General features: G+C 34.3%; 1 protein-coding gene across 1 annotated transcript; it reads left to right on the plus strand.

The window, feature by feature from the left end:
• Positions 1–6,375: 6,375 nt before the first annotated feature.
• On the plus strand, positions 6,376–13,153 carry LOC107614475 (vacuolar sorting protein 39-like). Its single transcript, XM_016316674.3, has 12 exons — positions 6,376–6,938; positions 7,429–7,640; positions 8,298–8,429; positions 8,545–8,688; positions 8,831–8,943; positions 9,351–9,786; positions 10,071–10,394; positions 10,952–11,173; positions 11,367–11,609; positions 11,860–12,303; positions 12,604–12,702; positions 12,857–13,153. Exons 1-12 carry the CDS (start codon positions 6,533–6,535, stop codon positions 13,067–13,069), a joined length of 2,988 nt encoding a protein of 995 aa, XP_016172160.1. The 5' UTR covers positions 6,376–6,532; the 3' UTR covers positions 13,070–13,153.
• The last annotated feature ends 7,157 nt before the right edge of the window (positions 13,154–20,310 follow it).

Consider the following 20,310-nt stretch of genomic DNA (forward strand, 5'->3'; position numbering starts at 1 on the left):
TTTTCTCTTCCCAACACCCTTCATCACTCCCATCCATCAATTTCCACCAACCCCTCCCACTTCAAATTCAAAACTTTCCCACCCATTTCCCCCATAACCGAACCCTAGTCACAACAGCCCTAAAAATAACCCCTCATTTCCCCCTTCCTACTCACACAACACTCTTCTTCCCTTTCCCACACAAATGGCTGAAGCCTTTTCCTCCTCTCTTCTTTTTTTTTCTTCTACTATTCCCTTCTTTTCTTGTTATTTTGCTCGAGGACAAGCAAAGCTTTTAAATTTGGTATTGGAAAAGCTTTGCTTTTTGCTTTCCAATCATACTAATGGCACCCAAAGTCAGAGAATCCTCTAAAAAGAGGAAAGGAAAAGCAATTGCTTCCGCTTCAAAACCTTGGGAGACGAAGAGGTTCATCACCAAAGCACATCAAGATCACTTCTATGAAGCAGTGGCAAAGAAAAAGGTGATCTCCGAGGTCCCTTTTAGGCTAAAAAAGGATGAGTACCCAGAAATCCAACAAGAAATTTGGAGAAGAGATTGGAAAGTGCTAACCAATCCTATCCTAAATGTTAGAATCTTAATGGTGCAAGAGTTCTATGCCAACACATGGGTCACTAAAAAGCATGACACTAGTATGTACCCACGCCCCAATAATTGGCGCACCATGGTCCGAGAGTGGCTCTTGGATTTCAGCCCGAAAAGTGTCAGATTGGCGCTCAATCTACCACAAATGGTAGGATACCCACACTCTTACACTAGAAGGGTCAACTCTGACCAAAGTCTAGACCAAGTGCTTGCGGACATTTATGTAGGAGGAGCACAGTGGAGAAAGGATGCTCAAGGCAAGCCTTCCCAACTAAGAAGGCTTGACCTCAAGCCAGTAGCTAGAGGATAGTTGGAATTTATCCAACGCTCTATTATTCCTACTAGCAACCGGTCTGAAGTGACCATTGACCGAGCCATCATGATTCATTGCATCATGCTTGGAAATGAGGTGGAGGCACACGAGATGATACCTCAAGAATTGTACAAAGTGGCGGACAAAACCTCCACCCAAGCAAGGTTGGCATTCCCTCACCTCATATGTCACTTATGCAATTCAGCTGGAATTGTCATAGAAGGAGACATCCCAATTGAGGAGGACAAGCCCATCACTAAAAGAAGGATGGAGCATGTTAGAGAGCCGGCACATGGACCACAGCAAGAGCATGTGGGGCCACCTCAACAAGAAATCCCAGAGATGCCTCAAAGAATGTATTTTCCTCCCCAAAATTTTTGGGATCAACTGAATACTTCTCTAGGAGAACTAAGTTCCAACATGGATCAACTAAGGTTGGACCACCAAGAGTAGACCACCATCATCCATGAAATAAGAGAAGATCAAAGAGCTATGAGGGAGGAGTAGCAAAGGCAAGGACGAGACATAGAGGAGCTTAAACACTCCATTGGATCCACTAGAGGGAGCAGTAGCCGCCGTCATTAAGGTGGTCACGTTTCATTACCCGCTTACTTATGTTATTTGTCTATTTTCCATTGTATTTCATTACCTGTTTCCTGTTTTTAGTGCATGATCATCTTTTTTTATGTCTTAAGGCTATAAAATATTCCATGTATCTCTCACCATGCTTAAAAGAAAAATTTTATTTGAAAAAGAGAAGTAAGATGCATGAACTCAAGTTATATAATAAGAATGGTCCAATTATTTGATGTGGTGGCATCACTTTTACTTTCTGAATGCATGAATCAACAGTGCATATTTGATGTTGGAGTAAAGTGTGTTAACTCTTGAAAGAATAATGGAAAAGGTGAAGCATTATTGATAATCTGAAAAATTCAAAAAAATTGGATTCTTGAAGCAAGAAAAAGTAGCAAAAAGAAAAAGAAAAAGAGAAAGAAAAACCGAAAGAGAGAGAGAGAAAAAAAAGAAAAAGAAAAAGAAAAAGAAAAAGCCAATAGCTCTTAAAACCAAAAGGCAAAAGCAAGGATCCAAGGATTTGAGCATCAATGGTTAGGAGGGCCTAAAAGAGACAAAACCTTGGCCTAAAAAGTTCAAATGAGTTCCTTCCCCTAACTAAATGCTTGTGGTGTGAAGGTGTCAAGTGAAAAGCTTGAAACTGAGCAGTTAAAGTCGTGATCCCAAAAGCAAAAGTTTGTGCCTAAGAACTCTGGGTACCACTATCTGGGGATTCTAGCAAAGCTGAATCACAATCCGTTTGGGTTCATCCAGTTAAGTGCCTGTGGCATTTATGTATCTGATGGTAATACGGGAAAACAAAATGCTTAGGGTCACGGCCAGGCTAAAAAAGAAGCTGTGTTCAAGAATAAAAAAGAACTAAACTAAGAAAGTCAATAATATCATCCAAAATCTGAATTCCTAAAGACGCCAACACTTCTGAGCTTCAAAGGATAGTGAGATGCCAAAACTGTTCAGAAGTAAATGATTACTAAGCCCCGCTCATCAATTGAAATTGAGCTTCATTGAAAACTCTGAGATTTATTGTATCCTTTTCTTCTTTCTAATCCTACTTTGTTTTTGGTTGATTGGGGATAAGCAACAGTTTAAGTTTGATGTTCTGATGAGTGGATATTTTATACGCTTTTTTGCATCATTTTCATATTGTTTTGTTTTGTTTTGTTTAAGTGCAAAATTCACGTTTTTGGATTCTACTTTGAGTTGTTGTGTTTTCTGATAATTTCAGGTAATTTCGGGATGAAATTGAGGAGATTTGGCAAAGTCCGATTCAGAGGCAAGGAAAGCGTAGCAGATGCTATCCGATTCTGACCTCCATGCACTCAACCGAGCATTTCTGGAGCTACAGAGGTTCAAATGACACGCTTTCAACGGTGTCGGAAAGCTAACTTCCAATGATTTCCAGCAATATATAATGGTTTATACTTTTCTTCAAAGGAGCTTGCCCATTTTGGGCGTTGAACGCCCAAGAACTACCCCATTTCTAGCGTTCAACGCCCCAAAGGAACTCAAGCCATCATCAAACACATAAAGGCTTTTTATGACATACTTTAGGGCAAACAATCTAACTTTACCCTTATCTCAATTTCAAGCTTCTTAACCACCATTGGGGAGCTTACTAACACCAACCACAATTTTATTACAATCAAAAATATTTTTTATGAACATGATAGCCTCTTGGCTAAAACTCCGTAGAGAAAAAAAGGGACATATTTTTTTACCTTTGGAGCTTGAAAGCTAAGAATCTCTATTCTTTGGATGTCCTAAAGCATAGTTCATGAAGAAAGAAAATTTAGATATGAATTATCCATCATTGACCATCATCGCTGAACCTAAGAAAAAGGAGAATATTTTGTTGACAAACCTTGACAAAATTGGTATAGATGTGAAGAGTAAAAAGAGAGAAATTGGCTAATCAAAGTAGAACTTGGGTTTGAGCTATGAACTTTGATGAATCAGGTTTGGAAGCTTGATAAGTAGAGAAAAAATTATGTTGCCAATATTTACCCTTAATAGGTAATTTTCAAGTGCAGTAATTATTTAAGCACATTTTTTTTACATTATCTAATCAACTAGCTATTTTGCTAGCGAATAATACTGATATGATAAGTTATCTCAACTTCACAATATCTCTAAAATATTTTGGTACAATTTGATTGTGCAAAGTGTACTAGTAAAAATTTCTGATTAGTTGAATTTGGACCCAGTAATTATCTGGTCTAGAAAAGATCTTTTACTATTTATCAATAAAATATTATTTTTGTAAATAATAACCCTAGATATTTTTATTTTTGATATGAGTCCGGATCGTTAGACCGAGTTAAACATTGTGTAACATCTCATTTTTTTAAAATTCAATTATGAACAAGTTATCATTTATTTTATTAGTTTGAGCTTTTTATTTTTAGAAACTATTTTATTAAAGGTAATTAAATTAGTTTTATGATAATTTTAATTTAAATTAATTAGGATTGTTATGTAATCTTTAGTATTATTGGATATTTTGTATAATTGAAATTAAATTTTGATAATTAAAAAAACAAAAATTACACAATTTAATGAGTAATTGATTTTTTTTGGTTTAAATTGTAATTTATAAAAGATGATTAACCTGTTTATTTTAAAATTTAAATTAAAAATAAATATTTGGATTTATTAGTATGTTGATGAATAAATTTATGTGTTTTCAAAATAATTTTATGGTATTATATTTTAATTTTAAATTATTATTTAAAAATTTTATAAAAATTTTGTATTACCAATGCATATTTTTTTCTAATTCTAATACTAAATTCTTTATTTTTACATACACTGCTATTATCTAACACGTATACTCTTACTACTCACACCAACACATGCACACAAACACCCATTACCTTCACCAACACTAACAAACACGCGTAATGTTCTCTTCACTCTCACTCACACAAAATGTACACCACACAGAAAAGAGAGGAGAGGGAGCAGAGAAATGACAGATTGAAGGCAAAAGAGAAGAAGAGGAGAAAAGGGGAGAATGGCGTCGGCAAAGGAAGGATTGTTGGTCGCCGTTACTGTTGCTGTAGCAGAGAGAGAAGCCAACGGGGGAGAGAAAAGAGAGTGCATAGAGGTGAGAAAGGAAAGATGGAGGAGAATATCGAACTTGAAGGAGAGAGAAAGTGGGTTTTGACAGGCGTAAGAGAGGAAGAAGGGCCCTCCACCGCTGCCATGGTCGCCGGCGAGTTGCACGTAGTTGTTGTAGTTCGCTGCCGGAGGAGGAAGCCACTGAAAATCACTGAAAACTGCTACCTTTCTCCAATTTTATCTCACTGTAGCCAGGCGCTATTACCTCTCTTAGTTGGAGCTACCACAGCACGCAGTGCATAATTAAATTTATCTATTGATCAAATGAAAATAAAACTATGAAAATGGTGGTTACATACGAACGACTACTTTGGTAGATTTTGTGAGTAGTAGGTACAATTGCAATAAATCTAATGACCCTTTAGGATGACAACAACACTTGACCACCATTACAATTACAAAATCCTTGCAAATTAACACTCATGGTTGAAATCAAACTGAATTATTTTAACCTTAAAGAATCGTTTTAGAATTATACAATCATAAAAATTTTTCTTAACCAAGAGAACTGAAGTTGAGCAACTATTCCACCAAATAAAAAGATGTAATACAACTAAATAATAAGAAAAAAATTTCAATTATTGAAAATATTATTAGTGGTGTTCATTTTTAAAAAGTCGTATACATTACAAATATTTCTTTAAAAAATATTTCAGTATTTACTTTTTTAATACTAATATTATTCGAAGAAGATGATACACCTATCAAACCTTTAAGGAGAAAGAAGTAAACAAAAATCAAAGACTAACCTTCTCATGAAGAGCATACAAATTTTTGTAGAAAAAGAGACATTAGAGAACACCCAAAAATTAATATTTAAGAAAGAGACAATAATCATTCCAACGACATACAAGAGAAAGAAGAAACAAATCACAATAAGAAAACATGGAAAGAACAAATAAAAATATATATTTGTATACCTATAATACAAAAAGGCTATGTCCTTTTAAAGAAATAAAATTCTATTTCAACAAGAGTAAGAATAACGACACTATTAGAAAGAGTAATATAGCAAAGCTTCACTTTATAATGCCTTCGTATCAACTTTTATATAATATAAATAAATTATGCATTTTCTAATCTATTTTAAAACAATGCAACAATTTAAAAAATATTAAACGATTATTATTATATAAAACAATACTATATAGTTTTATTTCTTTATCTTTCGCACATTGGGTGGGTACAAGTCTAGTTTGTAACAATGTAACAATTGGAGGTGATCCGTTTAATTTTTTTAATAAATTTTTTTGATAAATATTGTTAATATTTGGATAAAATTAAATTCTGTATGAAAAAGTATTTGATTCTAAGATAAATTTATGTATGTCTTGTCAAATATTTTCTTTTAGGCAGCAAGTAACTTTTTTAAAAATAAATTAAAACAAGAAATTGTTCTTGGGTTGAAAATTCGTCTTTAATAATAGTATTTTACATCATAGACTTTTTCAATTAATCTTAACGTTTTGACTATTTTAAAATGTATGTGTCAATAATGAATTTCTAATTTTAGGTTTTGCATGCATATGTGTACCTATGTTTCATATGATTAATTATTTAATCATGGAGTTAATTATTTTAAACTTGCGTGCTTTACAATTTACATGGAGATGGTTAGAGGTATATTTAACGAAAAGCATGGATGCGCTCATGCGCATGCCTTCATTTGCCAATTGTCCACACACTACACAACCAACATGTGAACGGAAATGGTACCCTTCCCTCGTGAGTCACGACAAAAATCACATTCCATTTTGCACGATCAAATAAATCGATTTTTCTTGTCCCAACCTAAAACTACATTAACATACTTCCACCCATCAAATGATGTCATTTCCCAATTAAATCAATATCATTCCCTAAAATGAATTGAACTGAACATTGTCATTCTCCTTCACGAGAAGCGTTAACAATTTTCAGTAGAGTAGAAGAAGCCAAAAATGGTGCACAATGCCTACGATAGCTTCGAACTCCTCTATGATTGTGATTCCAAGATCGAATCTGTCGAATCCTATGGCTCCAAAATCCTCCTTGGCTGCTCTGATGGATCTCTCCGAATCTATGCGCCACCACCGCCACCACCAAAGGAAGTTCGTAAGGAGCCTTACACACTGGAGAAAAACATAAAAAGCTTTGCAAAACGGCCTGTGGTGGCATTGGAAGTTGTGGAGTCCAAGGGGTTCCTTTTTGCACTTTCTGAATCCATAGCCATTTATGGCCTCCCCAGTTTTGAAACTGTCACCGTCATCGGCAAGGCCAAGGGTGCCAATCTCTTCTGTTGGGACGATAGCAGAGGTTATTTATGCTTTGCGAGGCAAAAGCGAGTTTGTATTTTCAAACATGATGGTAATTCATGACACTATTTTCTTTAGTTCTTGTAATTTTCTTTTGCAAGCATTGATGAAACATTTCACGTGCAGTTGAGGTTCGAGCTCACACGAACATAATGGCCGTTAAATCCTCTTTTTTAAATAAAAAAGAAAAAGAAAACATTTTTTAACCCGATTTTAGAAATAATTTCTATTAGTGATGTGATGTTATACAATACTTAAGATTTGTTCTCCATGTAATTCAAATTTATGCTTAAAATGGTGATGTGATTTAGTTTTTATGTTTTGAGAAACTATGTTATTGAAACATGTGATATAGTTCCTTTTAACACGTGCTTCAATTAGTGATTTACTTGCTATTTGGTTTGATCTGATTGTACTATTAAAGTTAGTTAGAAGGAAACTATTAGATACAACAAGTCCCAAAATAATTTATAGTTATTTGTTTCATCTACTACTATTAATGTTCTTTTTTTCTGAATATGATCAACATTATTGGTTTGCAGGAGGTAAAGGATTTGTGGAAGTGAAAGACCATGGTGTTCCTGATATGGTGAAGTCCATGTGTTGGGTTGGGGAGAATATATGTTTGGGGATTAGAAAAGAGTATGTGATTTTGAATGCTATGAATGGCTCGTTATCTGAGATGTTTACTTCTGGCAGACTAGCACCGCCTTTAGTGGTTCCTCTTCCTTCTGGAGAACTTCTTCTTGGAAAGGTATTCATGTCTTTGTTAGCAAACTATATATATGTTGGCTTCCTTTTCCATTTTAAACTCTGACCATCATAACGAATTATATAGCGAATGATATATTTAGATTATGTAATGAATGCTTTAGAATATGTTGGCATTGAGATCATTTTGGACAGGGATATAAGAATTTTCTATGTTGGTATATGTTCTCCCTTCCATGGTTTTCATGCAATTTATAGTATTGCATCAAGTACTCAATTATACTCATGCAAAAACTTAACATAAAAGTTTTCTTTGACTTAAGATATTCTATATTAGAAGTTTTAGGGTTTAGAATTTAGAGTTGTAGATTATATAAATAGTAGTTTATATGTTACAACATCAACAGATGTTCTTGGAAAATGTGTTCAATTATATTTTATTTTTATTTAAAAATTTAGAGTTCATAATACAATACAACTTTAGAAAACCATTTTTCTAAACTTCATGCCTTAGAAAAAAGAACCTCAAAGTTAGCATTAGGCATCGAGTTTGGGGAAGATAAAAATTAAATTCTATCAACAGCAAAAAATATTACTCTATTTTATTTTAGTTTGTGATCAATTTTTTAATTCATCCTACATCCTTATTGTTCATTTTCTTAACTCAGATGCATAAAAATTCTAATGATGCAATTTTTAGGAGAACATTGGAGTGTTGGTGGATCAAAATAGGAAACTTATTCCAGAGGGTAGGATTTGTTGGTCTGAAGCTCCAATAGAAGTTGTAACTCAAAAGCCATATGCTATTGCACTGCTACCTAGATTTGTGGAGGTAATTATGCATTTGTTAGGGAACTATTGATTTATTCAAGAAGTAATTTATGGATCTTTTCATAGTGCACGAGAGGTTCATACATTAATGTCTATGAATTTCTTGTATTTTTCAGATCCGATCTTTACGGGGTCCATATGCACTAATACAAACAGTAGTTCTTCGAAATGTACGCCATATTCACCAAAGAAACAATTATGTGATTCTTGCCTTAGATAATTCTGTTTATGGTCTCTTCCCTGTTCCTCTTGGAGCGCAGGTAGTGGTTACCTTAATATTTTAGAATCAATTTATTCAGAAAACACTGAAAAATTACTTTACAAGGAATTTGTCATCTTATAATATCTTTCATGTGTTCTATTGCTTGTCAATAAGTTAAGAATTTTGATATATTGTTCCAGATTGTTCAATTATCAGCCTCTGGCAACTTTGAAGAAGCCTTATCCTTGTGCAACCTCCTTCCACCTGAAGATTCAAGTCTTCGTGCTTCAAAGGAGGCTTCAATTCATATAAGGTTCCTTGCCAATACAAGATTTTCACTTAAAAAAGATAGGATAATATCCTTCATTTTTGTATCTATTATTCTATCAAATTTTCTCAAAAGCAATTAACTGGCAATCCAATTTTGTATTTATACTAAAATCTTGACTATTAATTGAAGTTTTGGTATAAAAGGGTAGGAATTTGTGAAGTTGTGGTTAGAATAAAATCCGATTTCATCATATTGCTTTGTACAAGCCCTTCACTATTATAAATATAGTTTATGGGGGTTAAAAATATAGTAGATAACAATGCCTTCAGTTGTGATAACGATGCCTTTGTGGGGGGGGTAATTTAGCAGAATCTCTTGATGAAAAATTTACTATTGTGTATTTAGTAATTTTCATAATGGTTAAAGTATTTTACCACATTATATTACAGATATGCCCACTTCCTCTTTGACAATCAAAGTTATGAAGAGGCGATGGAACATTTTCTGGAATCTCAAGTAGAAATAGTTTATGTGCTTTCTTTGTATCCATCGATTATCCTTCCAAAGACATCTATTATTCCTGAGCCAGAAAAGCTTGTTGACATTTCTGGTGATGATTCATATCTTTCTAGAGGCTCTTCAGGAGTATCAGATGATACCGAACATTCTCCAACATCTAATACATTAGAGTCTAACGAGAATGCAGCATTAGAGTCCAAAAAGATGAGCTATAACATGCTAATGGCTCTCATAAAGTTTTTGCAAAAGAAGAGAAGTAATGTTATTGAAAAGGCCACTGCAGAGGGAACTGAGGAAGTTGTTTTGGATGCAGTTGGAGATAACTTTACATCCCATAACAGTAATAGAGTAAAGAAAACAAGCAAGGTATAATAATATGAACCTCTCAACTCAACCAATGTTCATTATAATAATGCTTTTGGGATAGATATGCTATAATTTATATCTTAATGTATTTTTGACTACATTATATGTTACAAACAAAAGAAAATGACACGAATTAAATGAAAATACTATGTATGTCTTTGATGGAATAAATGATGCCAATTGGAGATATGATATTATTAATCCTTATACAATTATGAAAACAATGAAATAGTACTTTTTAATCACAGTCATTCTAACTTCGTTTAGTAAATTATTCTGAAAAGGGGCACACTACCGTACCTATTAGTTCACAAGCCCGAGAGATTGCTTCAATTTTGGATACTGCTCTGCTCCAAGCATTCTTGCTTACTGGACAATCTCTCATGGCTGAAGAATTACTGAAAGGTGTTAACTACTGTGATTTGAAAATATGTGAAGAGATACTACAAGAAGGGAACTATCATATTGCTTTATTAGAACTATACAAGTGCAATTCAATGCATCGGGAAGCTCTTAAACTTGTTCACAAATTGGTGGAAGCATCTAGGACTTGTGAGTCTGATATTTCACATAAGTTCAAGCCTGAGACCATGATTGAATATCTCAAGGTAAATTTTTTAACTTTGACAATTTTGTTCTTAGTTTTCTCGCTTTAATTTTTTAAATGGTCTATATGACTAAATATTTGCTTTCTTGAAACAATAACTTCTTTTAAAAAGTGGTTATGAAGCAAGAATGTCTAAATGTACCATATTATGTAATTTGTGATCAAATATTAAGTGCACAACAATTGTGAATGTGTTATTTTTCCATGTATAATTCCTCTTAAGCTCTAAACCTAAACAAATATCAAATGATTCTTCTGTATTTTACTTCCAAGTGCTAATTAAACGACACTTAGTTATCAAACATTTGATTGCAATAGTTTTATCGGACTAGTGTTAGCGTAAGTTGATTAGCTAAATTACTTACCTTCCTCATGTAACATTTAGCACCACTAAAAAAGTTGTGTTGTAAACGAATTGAGTTTAATCGATTCATACTGTGCATGGATAATATTTGCTTAAAACTCTAACTAAACTTAAATTCTTTATTTAATTAATATTATTCATAGATAATTGGTTACTTGCACTCAATGATTTTTTTTGAGGGGCATTTGTTGCAGCCATTGTGTGGAACAGATCCCGTACTTGTTCTGGAGTTCTCAATGCTAGTTCTTGAAAGCTGCCCTAATCAGACTATTGAGTTATTTCTATCTGGAGATATCCCAGCAGAAATGGTGAATGCATATTTGAAGCAACATGCTCCAAACATGCAAGCCATTTTTTTGGAGCTCATGCATGCAACACATGAGGATGCCATAATTGGAAATTTACAAGATGAATTGGTGAGGACCTCTGGTGTCTGATATAATTCCTTTATGCGATTAAGGGTTGAAACTATTCTATTTCTTATAGTTGGGGATGTGTCAAAAGGATATGAGAACCTAATGAAAATAAATTGTAAATTTTTTCCTAATGTATTTAGCTGCTAAATATTATTAAACAAAAAATAAATTTCTCCTTGTTCTTGCAATGTAGGTAAACATATATCTTTCAGAAGTGCTTGACTGGTATGCTAACTTAACTTCTAAACAAAAATGGGATGAGAAAATGCACTCCCCAAAAAGAAAAAAGTTATTGTCTGCCTTAGAGAGTTTATCAGGTTACCAACCAGATGCTTTGCTGAAACGTCTTCCACCAGATGCTTTGTATGAAGAGCGTGCAATATTGTTGGGAAAAATGAAACAGCATGAATTGACATTGTCTTTGTATGTTCATAAGGTATATGAAGTTATTTTTATGAACCCTATCATACTGTATAATATATTAATATGAAGTAAATATTATTTAAAGTTAATATTCTATTCACAACTAGCATTATGTTTGCAAAATGGAAGTTTTATTTGTAGTCATGCTTTGTAAACCCCATTATGCTGAGCTTTAATTGCCTCATATGATGGTCTCTTATATAAACCACATATTTAATTTTGAGTGTGTTGAGGGAAATAATGACTTTACTTTTGATTTGTAGCTTCAAGCTCCAGAACTTGCATTATCATATTGTGACCGGGTTTATGAGTCTATACTTAACCCTTCTGTGAAATCTCCTAGCAACATATACTTGATGCTTCTGCAAATATATTTGAATCCACGAAGATCAACGAATAACTTTGAAAAGAAAATTACAAATCTATTAGTCCCCAAAAAGCCAACAATTTCAAGGACTAATTCAAAATTAACAAAGACAAGAAACCGAGGATCAAAGAAAATTGCTGCGATAGAGATTGCAGAGGACACAAAGGCTAATTTAAACAAGACTAATAGTGGCAAAAGTGATGTTGATGAGGATGAATTCATTGGGGAAGGAGATACTTCTATCATGGTTGATGATGTCCTTCATTTGTTGAGTCGTAGATGGGATAGAATCAATGGAGCCCTGGCCCTTAAACTTTTGCCAAAACATACGAAACTTCAGGTAATATTTAGAATGTATATTTTAATTAACCTTCCTTTCTTTATAGTTTAATTTGGAAAACTAAGAGTGGAATCTCCCTAGATTTTGTTGATGCTAGAATTGCTGCATGAATATGGTTACATTGAGTTGTATATTAGTTATGATTTCTTAATCTCTTATCTTATTCTTAATACATAGCACAACAAAAGAGCATGTAACCTCATTCTTATTGCTCCAACATTTTATTAGTGTCTATTTTGGTGGGAGAAAATTTTGTTTGATAAGACATTATTTGGTAAAGAAAATTGTGTTAATATACAGAACTTGCTTCCGTTTCTTGGGCCTCTTCTGAGAAAATCTAGTGAAGTACATCGTAATTGCTCAGTTATCAAGAGATTGAGACAAAGTGAGAACCTACAGGTAAGCATGTAAAAGAAATTAAGATTTATATTGGCTCTCAAAATTGGGGTAGAGAATATATGGATTTCTTGCTTATAAGGGGATTTATTGTATACCTTAATCACGCTTCTGTCTTGTTACTTCCTTATCATGATTCAAATATCTTTTTGCACAGGTGAAAGATGAACTCTATGAGAAGAGAAAAGTAGTTTTGGAGATAACTGGGGATGACTTATGTTCTTTGTGCCAAAAAAAAATAGGGACAAGTGTTTTTGCAGTCTACCCAAATGGAAAAACTCTAGTACACTTTGTATGTTTTAAAGATTCTCAAAGCATGAAAGCTGTTCTAAAAGGTTCTCCATTGAAGAAAAATTTAAATAGGTATTAAAAAATTATGACAATTGATGATTGTAGGATACTCTTAGTTTCACATGGTGTGATGATGAACAATGGAAAAATTTTCATTCTATAAGTATCTTGCGTCACTATTTGACTTTGTGAAATAGGAAGCGTAATAAAAACATATGAGTTGAGATTTTTTACATAAACTAGCATGTCTACCCCACGCATACACACGGGGTAAAGAGCTGTAAATAGGAGTAAAATTGTTATGTCAATTGATTGAATTCAGTATGATTAAAAGAACAAATATCCACACATTGATTTTGATGCAGTCAAGAATAATAAATGAAGTAATATAAGCAATGGGAAGATACGCAAGAAAAAAGAACACATGGCAACACAAAGTCAAATTAGAAATCGCTGAGTGAAAACCAAAAGGTTGATTAATTGAAGTAATTAATTTTAGAATAATGCTCCTCATTTAAGTTATATTAGCAACAAAGTCAAACCAAGTCATTTATATACACGCGCACACATTTTTTTCGCGCTCCTGTTGCCGCTTCTTCTAAGTTCACGCACACAAGTTCTTCTTCCCTCCTCCTCCTTCTTCTTCTTCTTCTTATTCTTCTTCTTCTTCTTCTTCTTCTTCTTCTTCTTCTTCTTCTTCTTCTTCTTCTTTTCGTTATCGTCATCTTCAACAATTTTAAATTGAATGGTAGCCATTGACAACGGTGATCTACCAACATACAGCTTGCCATGGAAGGAGCCTTGCGTGCGTGAAGAAGAAGACAGTAGGAAAGCAGAGATTCAGAAGACAGAGTATCTCCAAAACCTTAACCTATTCTCCATTACTGCATAACAAGTATTATTTATTTTATGTTATTTACTCTTCATAAACCCAACCATTTTTATTACTAATTTCCTGACTAAGAGTCACAAAATAACCATAGCTTGCATCAAGCCAACAATCTCCGTGGGATCGACCCTTACTCACGTAAGGTATTACTTGGACGACCCAGTGCACTTGCTGGTTAGTGGTACGAGTTGTGAAAAGTGTGATTTATAATTTCGTGCACCAAGTTTTTGGCGCCGTTACCGGGGATTGTTCGAGTTTGGACAACTGACGGTTTATTTTGTTGCTTAGATTAGGAAAAATTTTTCTTTTTGGTTTAGAGTCTTCTATTATTGTTTTTGGTTAAAATTTTAAAATCCTTATTTTATTTTCTTAATTATTTTCGAAAATCTTCAAAACCAATAACTTCATAATTTAGTCTTCTGTTTGAGTTTAGTTTCATATTTTAAGTTTGGTGTCAATTGCATAATTTTATTTTTCTCTCATTTTTTTCAAATCATTAGTGCTCAAAGTATAAAAATTTTTAAGTTTGGTGTCCTTTGTATTTTTGTTTTCTTAAAAAAATTTTTTAAAAGTTTCTCTCAGTGTTCGTCTTGATATTCAAAGTTTTTCTGTTTGTTTCCTTTGTTTTGATCAAAAAAACTTCTAAGTTTGGTATCATTTTATTATTTTTCTCTTTTCTCATTGAATTCAAAAATATCTTTCATAGTTATTTAATTGAATTTTCGAAAATCTCATTTAAAAATTCAGATTTTTATTTTAGAAATTTTTATTCTATCTCATTTTAGTTTTGAAATTTCAAAATTTAAAATCCCTTTTCAAAAATCATATCCAAAGTTTTTCAAATCTTCTTAATTAAGTAATTATTTTAGTTTTAGAATTTATTTTTCCTTTTTCTCTTAGTTTTCGAGATTTATATTTTAGATCCTAATTATTTTATTTTATTTTATCTTATTTTTTTACTTATTCGGTTATTTTTAATTAAATAAAATAAAAATAAAAATATATTTTATTTGCAATTCACATCAATTCTCTTTTTTCCATCATGGACCAAAGTGGAAATGAACAGTCTAGAAGGACTCTGGGGTCATATGCTAACCCCATTACTGCTGCATATGGGAGTAGCATCTGTATACCTCCCATCAGAGCAAGTAGTTTTGAGCTAAATCCTCAGCTCATTGTCATGGTGCAGCAAAATTGCCAGTATTCTGGTCTTCCACAGGAAGAATCTACTGAGTTTCTGGCACAGTTCTTGCAAATTGCTGACACAGTATGTGACAAGGAAGTAGATCAAGATGTCTACAGATTATTACTGTTTCCATTTGCTGTAAAAGATCAAGCTAAGAGGTGGTTAAATAACCAACCCACAGCAAGCATAAGAATATGAAAATAGTTATTAGACAAATTCTTGAATCAATATTTCCCTCCAAAAAGGATGACACAGCTAATGCTAGACATCCAAGGCTTTAAACAAGAGGATGGTGAATCCCTTTATAACGCCTGGGAGAGGTACAAAGGGATGCTAAGGAAATGACCCTCTGAAATGTTTTCATAGTGGGTGCAGTTAGACATCTTTTACTACGGGCTTACAAAAAAAGCTCAAATATCTCTAGATCACTCAGCTGGTGGATCTATACACATGAGAAAGACAATTAAAGAGGCTCAAGAGCTCATTGATACAGTTGCTAGAAATCAGCATCTGTACTTAAGCAGTGAGTCCTCCCCGAAAGAAGAGGCTAAAGCAGTATCCACTGAACTTAGTCCTCAAGAACAAGTTGCTGAACTCAATCAGCAATTGCTTATTATAACAGAACAGTTTGCAGAATTCAAGGAGATGCTCTAAGACACTAAAAATGATAACCAGAATATGAAAGCACAATTGGATCAGGCAAGACAGCAGCTACCTAAACAGATAACAAAAGAATGCCAAGCTATTCAATTAAGGAGTGGGAAGACATTGAATAATTCAGCTCAAGGTAACAGAAAGTCAAAAAAGGAACAACTGACAGAGGATGACCAAACCACTTCTCAAAATCCCTCTGAGGACATTAAGAGTCCAGAGAGGAATACTTCTATCGTTCAAACGCCAGAAAAGGGTGAAAAATTGGCGTCAAACGCCCAGTGGATACCCACTACTAGCGTTCAAACGCCAGAAAGTGGTGAAAACTGGCGTTAAACGCCCATTCCATGCCTAGTTCTGGCGTTCAAATGCTAGAAAAGGGTGGAAAATTGGCATTAAACGCCCATCCAACCCCTAGTCCTGGTGTTCAAACGCCAATGAGGGATCAGTCACCTGCAAGTGCTGATTGTAACCCTCCTAAGAAGGCTTCTCTAACCACCTCTGTAGGGAATAAATCTGCAGCAACTAAGGTTGAGGAATACAAAGCCAAGATGCCTTATCCCCAGAAACTCCGCCAAGCGGAACAGGATAAACAATTTACCCGTTTTGCAGACTATCTCAGGACTCTTGAAATAAAGATCCCGTTTGCAGAGGCACTTGAGAAAATACCCTCTTATGCTAAGTTCATGAAAGAGATCTTAAGTCATAAGAAGGATTGGAGAGAAACTGAAAAAGTTTTTCTCACCGAAGAATGCAGTGCAGTCATTCTGAAAAGCTTACCAGAAAAGCTTAAAGATCCCGGAAGCTTTATGATACCATGCACATTAGAGGGTGCTTGTACCAAGACAGCTCTATGTGACCTTGGAGCAAGTATCAACCTAATACCTGCATCCACTATCAGAAAGCTTGGCTTGACTGAAGAAGTCAAACCAACCCGAATATGCCTCCAACTTGCTGATGGCTCCATCAAATATCCATCAGGCATAATTGAGGACATGATTGTCAAGGTTGGGCCATTTGCCTTTCCCACTGACTTTGTAGTGCTGGAAATGGAGGAGCACAAGAGTGCAACTCTCATTCTAGGAAGACCCTTCCTAGCAACTGGACGAACTCTCATTGATGTACAAAAAGGGGAAGTGACCCTGAGAGTCAATGAGGATAAGTTCAAGTTAAATGCTGTCAAAGCTATGCAGCATCCAGACACATCAAATGACTGCATGAGCGTTAATATTATTGACTCCTTAGTGGAAGAGATCAATATGACTGAGAGTCTCGAATCAAAGCTAGAGGACATCTTTAAAGATGCTCAGCCTGATTTGGAGGAACCAGAGGAAACAGAAAAGCCTCTGAAAACTCTTCAGGAAGAAGATAAGCCTCCTAAATCCGAGCTCAAACCACTACCACCATCTCTGAAATATGCGTTTCCGAGAGAGGATGACACTTTTTCTGTGATCATAAGCTCTGCCTTAGAGCCACAGGAAGAGAAAGCACTACTTCAAGTGCTAATGACACACAAGACAGCTCTTGGGTGGTCCATAACTGACCTTAAGAGCATTAGCCTCGCCAGATGCATGCACAAGATCCTATTAGAGGATGATGCTAAGCCAGTGGTTCAACCACAGAGGTGGTTAAATCCGGCCATGAAGGAAGTGGTGCAGAAAGAGGTTACTAAATTACTAGAGGCTGGAATTATTTATCCTATTTCTGATAGCCCCTGGGTGAGCCCTGTCTAAGTCGTCCCAAAGAAAGGAGGTATGACAGTGATTCATAATGAAAAAAATGAACTGGTTCCTACAAGAACCGTTACAGGATGGCGTATGTGTATTGACTATAGAAGGCTCAATACAGCCACCAAAAAGGATAATTTTCCTTTACTATTCATAGACCAGATGCTAGAGAGACTAGCAGATCATGACTATGCAGTAGATCCTCAAGATCAAGAGAAAACAGCATTCACATGTCCATCTGGAGTATTCGCATACAGAAGGATGCCTTTTGGTCTGTGCAATGCACCTGCAACCTTTCAGAAATGCATGCTCTCTATTTTCTCTGATGGTGGAAAAATTTCTGGAAGTCTTCATGGATGACTTCTGATGAGCGAATATTTTATACGCTTTTTGGGGTTAATTTCATGTAGTTTCTAGTATGTTTTAGTTAGTTTTTAGTATATTTTCATTAGTTTCTAGGCAAAATTCATATTTCTGGACTTTACTATGAGTTTGTGTGTTTTTCTGTAATTTCAGGTATTTTCTGGCTGAAATTGAGAGAGCTGAGCAAAAATCTGATTCAGGCTGATAATTGAGTTTTTCTATTTGAGTTTAGTTTCATATCTTAAGTTTGGTGTCAATTGCATTTTTTTTATTTATTTTCTTTTAAATTTTCGAATTTGTGTTCATTGTTCTTTCTTAATCTTTAAGTTGTTCTTGTTTATTTTCCTTGTTTGATCTTTAGCTTTTCTTGTTCTGTGTCTTTTCTTGTTTTTCTTGTGCTTTTTCAAAATATCAGTTTTCAAAAAAAATCTTTATTTATTAAATACCTTATTAAAACACGTTAAATTTATAGCTCAATTGGTTAGAGCGTTGTGCTTATGTTCTTGGTAATTGGCTATCTTCTTTTTAAAAAATTTTTCAAAAATAAGTTTTCTTTGAATAAATCTTGTGCCAAACTTTAAGTTTGGTGTTTTCTTGTTGATTTTTCTTTAGTTTTCGAAAATTTTATTTTGGTTTTCTAAAAATTTTAAGTTTGGTGTTCTATCTTCATGTTCTTCTTGTTCTTGTGAGTCTTCAAAGTGTTCTTGAGCCTTCCTTGTGTTTTGATCTTAAAATTTTTAAGTTTGGTGTTCCTTGGTGTTTCCCTCCAAAATTTTTGAAAATATGGAACATTAGATCTAAAAATTTTAAGTTGTGTGTCTTTTGTGTGTTTTTCTCTTTCATCATAAAATTCAAAATTCAAAAAAATCTTTTCTCTCTATTTTAAAGTGAATTTTCAAAAATTACTTTTAAAATTCAGATTTCTATTTCAAAATTTAAAATCTTTTTCAAAAATCATATCCAAAGTTTTTCAAATCTTCTTAATTAAGTAATTATTTTAGTTTTATTTTTTTATTCTTAATTTTCGAAATCTATATTTAATTTCTAGTTATTGTATTTCATTTTTTTTATTCATTCTCTTTTTATAAAATAAAAATAAAAATATATTTTAATTGCAATTCACATCAATTTCCTTTTCTCCATTATGGACCTAAGTGGAAATGAGCAGTCCAGAAGGACTCTGGGGTCATATGCTAACCCCACTACTGCTTCATATGGGAGCAGTATCTGTATACCCTCCATTGGAGTCAGTAGCTTTGAGTTGAATCCTCAGCTCATTATCATGGTGCAGCAAAGTTGCCAGTATTCCGGTCTTCCACAGGAAGAACCTACAGAGTTTCTAGCACAATTTTTACAAATTGTTGACACAGTACATGATAAGGAAGTAGATCAGGATGTCTACAGATTATTACTGTTTCCATTTGCTGTAAAAGACCAAGCTAAGAGGTGGTTAAATAACCAACCTAAGGCTAGCATAAGGACATGGAAACAGCTGTCAGAAAAATTCCTGAATCAATACTTCCCTCCAAAACGGATGACACAGCTAAGGCTGGACATCCAAGGCTTTAAACAAGAAGATAATGAATCTCTTTATGATGCCTGGGAGAGATATAGAGAGATGTTAAGAAAATGCCCCTCTGAAATATTTTCAGAATGGGTGCAGTTAGACATCTTCTATTATGGGCTTACAGAGAAAGCTCAAATTTCTCTAGATCACTCAGCTGGTGGATCTATACACATGAGAAAGACAATTAAAGAGGCTCAAGAGCTTATTGATACAGTTGCCAGAAATCAGCATCTGTACCTAAATAGTGAATCTTCTATGAAAGAAGAGGCTAAAACAGTAATTGCTGAACTTAGTCCTGCAGAACAAATTACTGAATTCAATCAGCAATTAGACTTTCTAACAAAACAGCTGGCCGAATTCAAGGAGATACTACAAGACACAAGAATGGCTAATATAAATATGGAGGTACAGTTGAAGCAAACAGAACAACAGTTATCAAAACAAATAACAAAAGAGTGCCAAGCAGTTCAATTAAGAAGTGGGAAAACATTAAATACCTCACTTCAAGGTAGCAGGAAGCCAAGAAATGAACAAACTGCTATTCAAAATCCCTCTGAGGATAGTAAGAGCCCAGAGAGGAATAACTCTGGCGTTCAAACGCCAGAAACAAGCAAGGAGTTGGCGTCAAACGCCCAATGAAAGATCAGTTCTGGCGTTCAAATGCCAGGAACAAGTAAGGAGTTGGCGTCCAACGCCAATCCAGCTTCTAACCCTGGCATTCAAATGCCAGTGAGGGATCAGACATACACAAGTGTTGATAACAACCCCTCTAAAAAGGCTTCTCCAACCACCTCTGTAGGAAATAAACCTGCAGCAACTAAGGTTGAGGAATATAAAGCCAAGATACCTTATCCTCAAAAACTCTGCCAAGAGGAGCAGGATAAGCAATTTGCTTGCTTTGCAGATTATCTCAGGACTCTTGAAATAAAGATTCCGT

Source organism: Arachis ipaensis, chromosome B8, assembly GCF_059453495.1.
Source record: "Arachis ipaensis isolate K30076 ecotype BB chromosome B8, ASM5945349v1, whole genome shotgun sequence".
In the NCBI taxonomy this organism is placed as follows: Eukaryota; Viridiplantae; Streptophyta; class Magnoliopsida; order Fabales; family Fabaceae; genus Arachis; species Arachis ipaensis.

Coding starts and splice junctions, on each gene's coding strand:
- LOC107614475 (XM_016316674.3), top strand. CDS start 6,533: ATGGTGCACAATGCCTACGATAGCTTCGAACTCCTCTATGATTGTGAT. Junction 8,944..9,350: donor GAGGCTTCAATTCATATAAG/GTTCCTTGCCAA, acceptor ATTATATTACAG/ATATGCCCACTTCCTCTTTG. Junction 11,174..11,366: donor GAAATTTACAAGATGAATTG/GTGAGGACCTCT, acceptor CTTGCAATGTAG/GTAAACATATATCTTTCAGA.